Source organism: Heterodontus francisci, chromosome 30 (genome assembly GCF_036365525.1).
Source record: "Heterodontus francisci isolate sHetFra1 chromosome 30, sHetFra1.hap1, whole genome shotgun sequence".
Classification (NCBI taxonomy): domain Eukaryota; kingdom Metazoa; phylum Chordata; class Chondrichthyes; order Heterodontiformes; family Heterodontidae; genus Heterodontus; species Heterodontus francisci.
Genome location: NC_090400.1, coordinates 6,283,202 through 6,295,905, shown reverse-complemented (window position 1 = coordinate 6,295,905; position 12,704 = coordinate 6,283,202). Strand labels below are relative to the sequence as shown.

Here is a 12,704-nt window from a genome sequence, read left to right as displayed (position 1 = left end):
AGGGAACAAGTTTTCCTGTCACTCTGCAAACAGCAAGCATTGAGCTGTAAGACAGGTCTGACACCAGTGTTATTTAAAGGGCCAGGCACCCAACTTGCAGGTGAGGTAATTTTGAAGAACTTCTGCCATTGTAAAGTGTCTGAAAATGCTCTGGAGGTGCTGTGGTGAGTTCCTGGAGAGTATTGCTATATCCTCCCAGGAAGGGTAGAGGATTAGGTGACCTGTCCACAGAAAGGCTACAACAGGTATGGGCATAGCAGTGGCAGTCTTCAGCATGTCAGAATGAAGCAGAGACTGTGAGAGGTCAAGCTCTGCTCAATGCCCTCTACCAACTTGGAGACAGACTTCTCCATGCCCCTTGACAGTGACAGGCAGGCCAATAATGCACCCAGAACCTCGGTGTGCATTCCCATCAGCGCTCACCTGAATGTCATCCCATCCAGGTCCTCATCTGAATCTTCTGCAGCAGAACTCCTCTGTGACTGTGCCCTTCAGGGAGCTGGCAAATGAACCCCGGCCTGGCTGCAGCCCACTTGTGCAAAGATGACTCACCACATGCTGACCCCAACTCTATGATAGCCTCCAAGGTACGTGCAGATCCAGTATCCGAGCTGGTGGCTGCGAGTGTCTGATCAATTGACAGGGTCTCTTTATCAGTGGTATGGTGTTGCTCTCCCTCTTCCTCCTTCAGCTGCTGTGGCTGGGCAGGTGGCAGTTTTGCCCGTCGAAAAGCAGAAACTCAGAAGGGGAAGGTTGGTGCGAGGGAAGGGGTGTGGAGTGGGAAGAAAGAGGTCCATGGACACCAACAGCAGCTTGCTCTTCATGGGAGATCCCAGGATGAGGGTGAGTGGCAGTTGAGAAGGGGCATGGTAGCAACAAAGAACAGTGCAGCACAGGAACAGGCGATTTGGCCCTCCAAGCCTGCACCGATCTTGATGCCTGTCTAAACTCAAACCTTCTGCACTTTCAGGGACCGTATCCCTCTATTCCCATCCTATTCATGTATTTGTCAAGATGCCTCTTCAACATTGCTATCGTACCTGCTTCCACCACCTCCCCCAGCAGCAAGTTCCAGGCACTCACCACCCTCTGTGTAAAAAAACGTGCCTCGCACATCCCTCTAAACTTTGCCCCTCGCATCTTAAACCTATGTCCCCTAGTAACTTTTCGACCCTGGGAAAAAGCTTCTGACTATCCACTCTGTCCATGCCGCTCATAACTTTGTAAACCTCTATCATGTCGCCCCTCCACCTCCGTCGTTCCAGTGAAAACAATCCGAGTTTATTCAACCTCTCCTCATAGCTAATGCCCTCCAGACCAGGCAACATCCTGGTAAACCTCTTCTGTACCCTCTCTCCAAAGCCTCCAAGCCCTTCTGGTAGTGTGGCGACCAGAATTGCACGCAATATTCGAAGTGTGGCCGAACTAAGATTCTGTACAGCTGCAGCATGACTTGCCAATTTTTATACTTTATGCCCCGACCGATGAAGACAAGCATGCCGTATGCCTTCTTGACTACCTTATCCACCTGCATTGCCACTTTCAGTGACCTGTGGACCTGTACGCTCAGATCTCTCTGCCTGTCAATACTCCTAAGGGTTTTGCCATTTACTGTATACTTCCCACCTGCATTAGACCTTCCAAAATGCGTTACCTCACATTTGCCCGGATTAAACTCCATGTGCCATTTCTCCGCCCAAGACTCCAACCGATCGATATCCTGCTGTATCCTCTGACAATCCTCATCACTATCCGTAGCTCCACCAACTTACTAATCAGACCAGCTACATTTTCCTCCAAATCATTTCTATATACAACAAACAGCAAAGGTCCCAGCACTGAACCCTGCGGAACACTACTAGTCACATCCCTCCATTCAGAAAAGCACCCTTCCACTGCCACCCTCTGTCTTCTATGACCGAGCCAGTTCTATATCCATCTTGCCAGCTCCCCTCTGATCCCGTGTGACTTCACTTTCTGTACCAGTCTGCCATGAGGGACCTTGTCAAAGGCTTTACTGAAGTCCATATAGGCAGTAACATACCGTCATCCTGAATGCTCTTGGCGACACTGGATGACACGGGCTCTAGTGCAGCCAATCCCATAATGCAGAGAATTATCTGCACCGTAGGGTTCAGGAAATGGAGGCATCTTGCCTCCCACCAGTTCTGCTCTGCTCCTTTCTATTGTTTGCCACTTGTCCTGCGAGAGAGAGAGAATATCAGTGATTGTGTAGCACTATGTTTGGGTGATCTGCCTGCCATAGCTGAATAGCTTTAGGTATGTGGAGGCAGCAAGTGGTGAGTGTGAGGCTGGCAGCATTGTTAGGTGTGTGAGGGTGAGGTGGATTATCTGGATGTTCGGTGTGTTCCCTCAGTGCTGGGGACTGCTGCTGGGTGAGTGATGGGTGTGTGGTGTATTGAACAGATACTGATGGTGTGGTGGGTAGGAGATGTTAATGTTAAGCTGCAGTCAATGACCATGACCACTTGTGTGAGGTCATTGGATTTCCTGTGGAACTGCTGCCAGATCCTCGGGGCCAGAGTCCGGAAGCTGAACCCCCTGGACACCTGCTCTCACTCCTTTGAGGGTTGTCCTTGAGGATCTCCTGACCCTCTACAGAACAATGGTGTGTGCCATCCTGTCCATCTCCATCACTAATGATTAACCCTCACCCTAACCCCTCCAATCACACACCATCCTGACTGGGAATTTATCATTGTTCCTTCACTATTGCAGTGTCAAAATCCTAGAACTTCCTCCCTAACTGTGGGTGTACCTACACCACATGGACCTCATCAGTTCAAGAAGGCAGCTCAGGAGCACTTTCTGAAGGCCAATTAAGGATGTGCAATAAATGCACATGTTCTGATGAAGGGTCACTGACCCGAAACGTTAACTCTGCTTCTCTTTCCACAGATGCTGCCAGACCTACTGAGTGGTTCCAGCATTTCTTGTTTTTGTTTTGGATTTCCAGCATCCGCAGTATTTTGCTTTACAATAAATGCTGGACTTGTCAATAACGCCCACATCCCATAAAAGAATCAAAAAAGTCAAAACATTTTAAAAATGCAGCACTGCCCTTCAAATGAAAGCTTGCAGAGGTCAACTGCTGCATTGAAGTAGAATCATCAGACAGATTGGACAACAATTGGAGATTGATTAACAATTGAGCATTCTTGCTCAGTCAGAAAGTGATGAATATTGAAGCTGTAAATAGTACAACAAATAAATGCATTGTATACTGCATATGAATTTGGCTTGCTCTAATCTGCAACAATGGGAAAATTAAAGAGAAGATTATATTACTGAGACAGCAGTGAATTACGAAGAGGCGATTTCTGCATTTACTATTGCCTTAAAGAAACTTGTGCTAAAAGAAAAACTTACCTTTATATAGCATCTTTCATGGCCACAGAACATTCTAAAGTGTTTACAGTCTTTGAAGTGTAATCAAGGTTGTAATGTTGGAAACACAGCAGCTCATTTGTACACAGCAAGCTCCCACAAACAGAAAAAGTGTTTTGGTTAAGTGAGAGAAATATTTTAATCTTCTAATTTTTTACAGTTTGTTGCAGTCGGTCCGTGTCGAATCAATGGCATCGATCAGAATGTTAATGACCAATATCGATAGAACTCACTTTAACTAAACTTTTGTTCTGATTTTTAGACGTTTGGCAGTAAGAACTTGGAGCGAATTGGACTGATTCTCCAAAGAGGGATTCTCATTCTCATGATAACCTGTTTTCCCTGCTGGGCCATCTTCATAAACATTGAGCATATTTTATTGGCTATCAAACAATCTCCTGCAGTAGCCAAGTGAGAGTCTTATCTATTTTTTATGACAAAGAGAATAAAATGACGGCATTAGTGTAAAAGAAAGAAGCCATCCCGAGTTTCTGGCCCAAAGACAGAGTGTGTTCATGAACATAGAAATTTTGGTCAAAGAGTGTTAGGACTGAGGTTCCAACTTGCATATTTACATATAGGGCTGGATTTTAAGAGCCTGCCGCCGATCTCGGTGGCGAGCTCAAAAAGGGCCGCATGCCAAGGGGCTGCCACGATCACCCGTGTAGTGACTCATTTAAATAGCTGGAGTGGCCCTGCCCCGCCCCCAATCATGTGGATTGGACGGGCTGTCCGTCCCTGCCAATGGCGTTAGCTGCCTGTGCACAGGTGCTGACACCATTTTTAAAGGGCAGACAGCCCTGCCGATCAATTTGAATTTTTAAAGCAGTATTCCCCACAAAATGTATGAAATAAATTGCTAAAGCCTCTTTCACATCCCCCAATAACAATTACATTAACCATTTGCCCTTCCCCCCGCCCCCCCAATAAACTTAACTTTTAACTGTGACCTAGCCACCCCAAACTGCACAAAGTTTAAAGTTCACCCCTTCCCACCAATCCCTACACTCATTACGTTAATTTGACCCTGTCAGCACCAACCCCCACCACACTGAAATCTTAACATCGCACCCGCTCCCACAACCAGTGTCAAATTGGCTTTCCCCGGATGGGGAATTGAAGACGTGGGAATGCCAGCTACTGTGCTGAAGATTGTGGCGGGCTTGGAACATTTCAGGTAAGTTTTTAAAAATTTATTGATGTCATTCATTTAAATTTTGAAATGCTGCTCCCGTCACCCAGTGGCAGGAGGGAGGAACTGCCACGGAGCCTGCCACCGCCAGGAGGATTGGGCCGAGCCCTCCTGGTGTCGGCCTCTGTGGCGGACCGCTGCCGGACCCATATTCTGACCCCCCCGCCCCCTGCCCTGGAGCCCCATGTCGTGGGCTTGATAAAATCCAACCCATATGCTGGATCTTAAGAGACTGCCGCAGATGTCGGTGACGAGCTCAAAAAATGCGAGCCCACCTTTGTGGGCCGTACGCCAAAGAGCTACCGCGATCTCCCGTGCAGTGGCTCATTTAAATAGGTGGGTTGGCCTGCCGCCCACCCCTCCCCCAATCACATGGAGGGGACGGGCTGTCCGTGCCCGGCAATGGCGACAGCTGCCTGTGTGTAGGCACTGGCACCGGTTTTAAAGGGCAGACGCTCTGCAGGTCAATTAAAAATTTTGAAGCATTATACCCGCAAAATTAATGAAATAAATACTCACACCCCTTTCCCACCCCAATAACAATTAAATTAACTATTTGCCTTTCCCCACCAAAAACAAATCTGACCTTCCCCTTCCCAGACTGCACAAAGTTTAAAGTTCACCTCTTCTCACCATTCCCTACACCCATTGCTTTTATTTGACCCCGTCATTCACCCCACCCCCCTGCACTGAAATTCTTAACACCTTCCCCCTCCCCACCAGTGTCAAACTGACTTTCCCCAGGCAGAGAATTGAAGACGTGGGAGTGCCAGCTGCGGTACCAAAGATTATAGTGGACCTGGAAGATTTCGGGTAAGTTTTTTTTTCAACATTTATTCATGTCATTCATTTAAATATTTAAATGCTGTTCCCCTCACCCAGCAGCGGTGGTGTGGGGGAGGAGCCGTCATTGAGCCTGCTGCCACCGTGAGGGTCAGGCTGGGCCCTCCATGGCGGACCGCTGCCGGAACAATTTTCCAGCCCCCGCCACCACTACCACCAAGGAATTTGACGTAGTGGGCTTGGTAAAATCTAGCCCATAATGTGGGGCTAATCTCAGCTGGATCAGTGTCATGCAGAGGCCAAATTATTTCCTCAATAGAGAGTGGGCCAATGAAATACTGAGTTGACCATCTTGCAGTGGATCCCACCTGGTAACAACATTCAGAGCAGCATTGATAGGGAATAGCAACAAGACTCATGATACAATGTGTATTTGGTACACAGAGTGTAGTGCAGTAGTGCTTGATGTGGTATTATGGATATACATGTCGGCATACACATGAATAATGGAGATCCTGCATCATTTCGGGATAATTGAAGAATACAACATCCTTCTTTCTCAGTAAAAGGCATTGCAAGCTTTTTTAATCAGCACAATTTTTCCAAACATGATTCTTCTTTTGGCTACAATAGAAACTTTACAATCAACTATTACAATTAAATGTGTAATTCTGAACACATTGAAACTCTTCCATGGCTCATTTTCTTTCAAAGCATTATTTGCGATATTGTTCTGGTGGTAAGATGTTGTGCCTCCATCTCGTGGTTTTGGTTGTCGTCATCCCTATCTGCAATTAGTTGACCTCTGTCCTGGCAGTGTTGTGTGTATTGTTCCTGGTGTTTTCGAAGTTATGCTTCATGTTGGTGATGTTGTTGATGTTGTGTCACTAGTTGGTCATGTTGCCGATGACCTTTTCTGCTTTACCAGTTCTGGTGTCGGCCAAATATGAATTCAATTCCTTCTCATCTGCTTACTGGTTTCAGTCTCGATGATCGATAATCTTGGAGTCTCAGCTTGACCAACAACTTTTGCTGGGTTCCAGGTTTTCAGGATCAGATCTTGTATGTGCACAATTTGTCCCCTCAACAGCTCAGGCAATGAATTGGCATGTTTGCTGAAGTGCTGACTTCCTTCTACCTGTGCCTCAGTGATTTATCGTCTTACTTCCTCATGGTCATTTGGAGGATGCATCTTGCTTGGTAGAGTTGTCTTGCATTTTCCACCATTCAGTAGCTCTACAGGATTTCATGTTGGTCTTGAGAGATGTAGCTCAGAGTGACAATAAGGCAAGGTATGGGTCTTTCTTTGTCTATCGGCATTTTAGGGGGGTCTTCTTGACTGTCTGGACGTATCTTTCCTTAAAATCTTGTCCTCTTGGGTAATGTGGTGATGACATTATGATGCTGAATCCATATTGTTCTGCAAACTCCTTAAACTTTCTGGAGGTGAATTAGGTTCCATTATCATCTAACATCCTGTCTGGAATCCCTTGCTCAGTAAACAGGACTTTTACTGCTATGGTGATTGTTGTAGCTCTCAAATCTTTTACCTTTCTGATGAATGAGAACTTTGAATAATAGTTCGCTTCTATAAGATACCATTATTGGTTGTGCGTGAATAAGTCAGCTCCCAGTGAGATTGTAACTCTGAAGCCTCAAAAGTAGCCTTTGTTACCTTGCTGGTGCTCCACACATATTTTTGTTGTATTTATTTTCTCCTCTGTTTGAAGCAGTCTTCCTTTAAGACTCTTAAAAACAGTGCACCTTTAAGAGAGAGAGAGAAGCTTTTGGATTTCTGAGGCACAGTGTGCCAGCTGCACTTGTTACCTAGCCAACGGCAGGAGAGAGAAGTCACATGGTGGACTATAACAATTTAATTGTGTGTAAAAAACAGCTAAAACCAGTTTTGACAGACTCACTGGTGAAGCGTGCTACTGAAGAAAAGAGATGTCTATTTCTCTCAGCAAAATTTCTACAAGGAGCTACAGGCCAAGTTAATTGCGTAAGGAGGAAATAACTTTTTGAAGAGACCATTTGTATTGCTGAAGTAAAGTTTCAACTGGAAGACTGTTGGTTTTGAAATTCAAGTAGGCCTATTGCTGTGCTCATCGTTGAAAGAACTGTTTGATATCTGCTGCATCCAAAGTGTTTTGAATGCCTATCTACTGAGAGACTGTATCATCAAATCCGCAGGGAGAATTTGAGTGGCATTTGATTGTTTTCACATGATAAGATCTTACCCATTAGGAACGCAACCCACAAAGACTTAAATGCCAGTTATTTATTTATTCTTAAGAAACAGCGCATTTTTTAAACTTTTTTTCAAAAAGGAAACCAGTTAACCATGACTTTTGAGTGCATGTGTTGAATGTGGAGTTAGGTTAAAATAGAAGTTAAAAGGTCTTTAGATATAGGTTTATCTGAACAATGTTTAAGATTTAGCATTTAATAAATAGTTAATTTGTTGTTGTCTAAAGATACCTGGTTTGGTCTGTTTTATTCTGGGGGTTACTGGATTGTTTAATTTGGCTGTCTTCTGGTTGGGTGGGAAAACTTTACTAATATGCTGCGATCTGTGGAGTGATGGGACTGAATTGATAGTGCATTGCTCCTGCCTCAGTTATAACAATCTATTCTAGTGGATGATGATCACTCTCCACTGTATTTTCTCCCATAGAGATATGCATGGACTTTCTCACATCCATACACCACTGCCAAAAGGTCTCTTTCGATGTTGGCATATCTGATTTCAGCTGATGTCAGAGTTTTGGCTGTGAATGTTATTGGCTTTCCTTCTTGTACCTGGGCCCCTCCCAGTCCTTTTGTAGAAGCATCTACTTGTTGAGTGACAGGTTTCGCCCTGTTGTAGTATGACAGACTTGTCTCCTTGCACGTTACTACTTTGAGTTCACTGAAACTCCTCTCATGTGTCTCTGACCACCTTCTCTCATCAGCTCTCATAGGTTTTCTGTGTGCTCTGACATGTGAGGTATGAAAGAGCTCATGTACTGGATCAAGCCAAGGAAACTTCTCAGCTCTTTCTTGTCTCTTGGAGCTTTCATCTCAGAGATAGCTGTGACTTTTTCAGGAATTGACTTGACTCCATCAGGTGTGTAAACCATTCCAAAGAACTGGCATTTTGTCACCTTTACAATGCATTTGCCTGCGTTTAGCTTGATCCCAGATTTTCTGGTTCTCTTGTGATGGAATATAGGTATAATAGGCTTAATTGGGTAGAATTTAGATATAGCTAATATATTATACCTTTCAGAATTAAAGATTGAATAAATGGTCAGTTTTCATGACTTGCTGATATTCCCCTTTAAGAAGGTAGAGTAAAAATATTCAAGGTCCCTGTTACAATAGAATATGAACCAGAAACAATTCTTCAATTAGGAAATTAATTTCAGTGTCTCTGTTGCCACGGACTTGGAGGATAAACACACACATTGAAATATCCTGTGTGACATCAGTAAAAGGTAGCCATAAATGTAATTAATTGATGGTGTTGGTAAATGTTGGCAGATTGACTCACAAAGAGGGTTCAACCCACCATAAAACACAATTATAGATAATAAAAACAATAAAATGGAATAGTGCTTACAGGAACAAGAGGTCAAGTAAAAACAATTATAAATATTTTGACCAGATAAATACTCACAAATTCAAGAGCAGGGGTTTCCAGTGAAACATTATTTATTTAGAGATACAGCACTGAAACAGGCCTTTCGGCCCAGCAAGTCTGTGCTGACCATCAACCACCCATTTATTCTAATCCTGCACTAATCCCATATTCCTACCACATCCCCACCTTTCCTATATTCCCCTGCCACCAACCTATACTAGGGGCAATTTATAATGGTCAAATTACCTGTCAACCAGCAAGTTTTTTTTTGACTGTGGGAGGAAACCAGAGCACCCGGCGAAAACCCACACAGACACAGGGAGAAATTGCAAACTCTGCACAGGCAGTACCCAGAATTGAACCCGGGTCACTGGAGCCATGAGGCTGCGGTGCTAACCACTGCACTAACCACTTAGTGGAGATGTTAGTTAATACTACTAAATATGGATCTTGAAAGCAAGAAAAACACACACAGAAAGTTAACACCTATAAAAGGTCAGCTGATACCTTAGAAACAGCTTAAACATGAGGGTATTTCAGGCAAATATTAGAAGTGTTGAATTCCTCAAACAATACTTCTCACACCATGGCTTACTCGGGGAATTTAAGGTTAAAGTTTACTTTAAATTTTGATGGATATTCTAAGATATGTTGCTGTAACATTAGCAAAGTTAAACTTTTGGATTCTATGTGTTACATCTTCGTAATATTTAATATTGTGATATACTTAAAAGTGTATTGCATGTGGGCGGCACAGTGGTGCAGTGGTTAGCACCGCAGCCTCACAGCTCCTGCGACCCAGGTTCAATTTAGAGTACTGCCTGTGTGGAGTTTGCAAGTTCTCCCTGTGTCTGCGTGGGTTTTCTTCGGCTACTCCGGTTTCCTCCCACAGCCAAAAGACTTGCAGGGTGGTAGGTAAATTGGCCATCATAAATTGTCCCTAGTATAGGGAGGTGGTAGGGAAATATAGAGACAGTTGGGGATGTAGTAGGAATATAGGATTAGTATAAATGGGTGGTTGATGGTCGGCACAGACTCGGTGGGCCGAAGGGCCTGTTTCAGTGCTGTATAACTAAACTAAATTCTTTAATAAATATATAAAATTTCATAATTTGTCTCATGTAGCATTCTGCACACAAGTACAAGAACCTCCTCTCTGTGTCTCTTTAGGTGGGGAGATACATATTGAAGAGAGTTTCCCAGACCCTTAAAATATCTGGGATATTTGTGACTTGGCCATAATTGTTAAATATAGGCTGTCCGAAAGAAGGTAATATTCTGTTAGTTTTCTTTCTTTGAGGGAAAGCTAGTACAATTATTTGGACCCAAATAAGTGTCTATAAGAATTTGTCTGGTTTGAACTTAATTAAAGGAGATTCATAGGGATGTACTCCCAAATTGGTTTAGTCCCTATAAGGGGTTAAAGTCATAAAACACTTCATTCTCCATGGCTTCATGTAGGTGGTAGTTATGGCATTTATCATCTACACCATAGATCTCTATATCATCAACTAAACCGATTGCTGCTTTGTATCTCCGGTATGGCTTTTCTATTTTCTGCTAAACACATCCTGGCTCACTTTAAGGCCAAAAGGTAGATGTAGGAATTTGTACCATCCTGCACAGTTTCTTCCAGTGATTGGGCTTTCCAAAAGCTCTGCAGTTTGATCTGTGTGCGGGACATTTCTCTCTGTCTGCGAACTCATGTCGTCATCCTCATCTCTTGCATATCTTTCTCGCTCTCTGGTGTGCCTTACTTTGTTGCTGTTTCACTGCATCCACATCTGTTACCAGCATCTTCTTTACAGAGACATGGCTGCAGAACGACATAGATTGGAACCTGAATATTGAAGGATACATGATATTTAGGAAGGACAGGAAGCTCAGAAAAGGTGGAGGGGTAGCTCTGTTATTAATGATGGTATTAGCGCAATAGAGAGGGATGACCTAAGTTCAGGAGACCAGAATGTAGAAGCAGTTTGGGTAGAGATGAGAAATCATAGAGGCAAGAAGATTGTGGGAATGGTGTACAGGCACCTAACATTAACCAGACTTTAGGACGGGGTATAAAGGAAGAAATAATGGCAGCTTGTCATAAAAGGTAAAGCGATAATTAACCTACATATAGACTGGAAAAATCAGATGGGCAGAGGTAGCCAACATGAGGAGCAGATAGAATATTTTCAGGATAAATTCTTGGAACAATATGTTCTGGAGCCAACCAGAGAGCAGGCGACACTAGACCTGGTATTGTGCAACGAGATAGAATTAATTAATGACCTCATAGTTAAGGCGCCAAAAGGTAGCAGCAATCATAATATGATTGAATTTTACATTCACTTTGAGGGAGAGGAGAGTGGGTCCAAGATGAGTATTTTAAACTTAAATAAGGACAATTATGAGGGCATGAAAGCAGAGCTAGCTAAAGTGAACTTGCAAATCAGGTTAAGGGATAGGTCAATAGAGATGCAATGGCAAACATTTAAGGGGATACTTCAGAATACACAGAATGGATACATTTCAATAAGAAAAAGAAAAATTCCAAGTGTGGGACCTGCCATCCGTCGTTAACTAAAACTGTTAAAGATAGCATCAAACGTAAAGAGAAAACCTATAATTGCACAAAGACAGGCGGCAGGTCAGAGGATTGGACAGAATATATTAAAAAAGCAAAGAATGACTAAAAGATTGATAAGGTAGGTAAAATTAGAGTATGAGAGAAAGCTGGCTGGAAATATAAAGACGGATAGTAAGAGTTTCTATAGATACTGAAAAAAGAAAAGGGTTAACAAAGTGAGCATTGGTCCTAAAGAAAGTGAGTCTGGGGAATTAATAATGGATATTAAGGAGATGAATTGAACAGATATTTTGCATCGGTCTTCACTATTGAGGATACAAGTAACATCCCAGTGTTAGCTGTAAGTCAGGAAATGGAGGGAGGGAGGAACTCCAGAAAATTACAATCACCAGCAAGTGGTACTGAACAAATTGTTGGACCTGCAGGCTGACAAGTCCCTAGGTCCTGATGGACTTCATCCTAGGGTTAAAAAGAAGTGGCTAGTGAGATAGTTGATGCATTAGTTTTAATTTTCCAAAATTCCCTAGATTTGGGGAAGGTTCCGTCAGATTGGAAAATAGCGAATGTAATTCCTTTATTAAAAAATGGAGGGAGACAGAAAGTAGGAACCTACAGGCTAGTTAGCTTAACATCTGTTTTAGGGAAAATATTAGAAGCTATTATCAAAGACATTATAGCAGGGCATTTAGAAAAATTCAAGGTAATCAGGCAGAGTCAACAAGGTTTTATGAAAGGGAAATCATGTTTTACCAATTTATTGGAGTTCTTTGAGGGAGTTACATGTGCTGTGGATAAAGGGGAATCGGTGGATGTATTGTACTCAGACTTCCAGAAGGCAGTTGATAAGGTGCCACATCAAAGGTTATTGCAGAAAATAAAAGCTCATGGTGTAGGGAGTAACATATTGGCATAGATAGAAGATCGGTTAACGAACAGGAAACAGGAGTAGGCATAAATGGGTCATTTTCTGGTTGGCAAGATGTAATGAGTGGTGTGCCATGGGATCTGTGCTGGGACCTTAACGTTTTACAATTTACATAAATGACTTAGATGAAGGGACCGAAGGAATGGTTGCTAAGTTTGCTGATGACACAAAGATAGGTAGGAAAGTAACTTGT

At 43.2% G+C, this 12,704-nt stretch overlaps 1 protein-coding gene across 1 annotated transcript in view; it reads left to right on the top strand.

The window, feature by feature from the left end:
- The window catches only part of LOC137346418 (multidrug and toxin extrusion protein 1-like), a 78,035-nt gene that overhangs the window by 20,962 nt on the left and 44,369 nt on the right, over positions 1–12,704 (top strand). Inside the window, exon 5 of the mRNA XM_068009871.1 lies at positions 3,671–3,819. Within this exon, the coding sequence (XP_067865972.1) occupies positions 3,671–3,819 (149 nt within the window). The remainder of the gene's footprint in view (positions 1–3,670; positions 3,820–12,704) is intronic.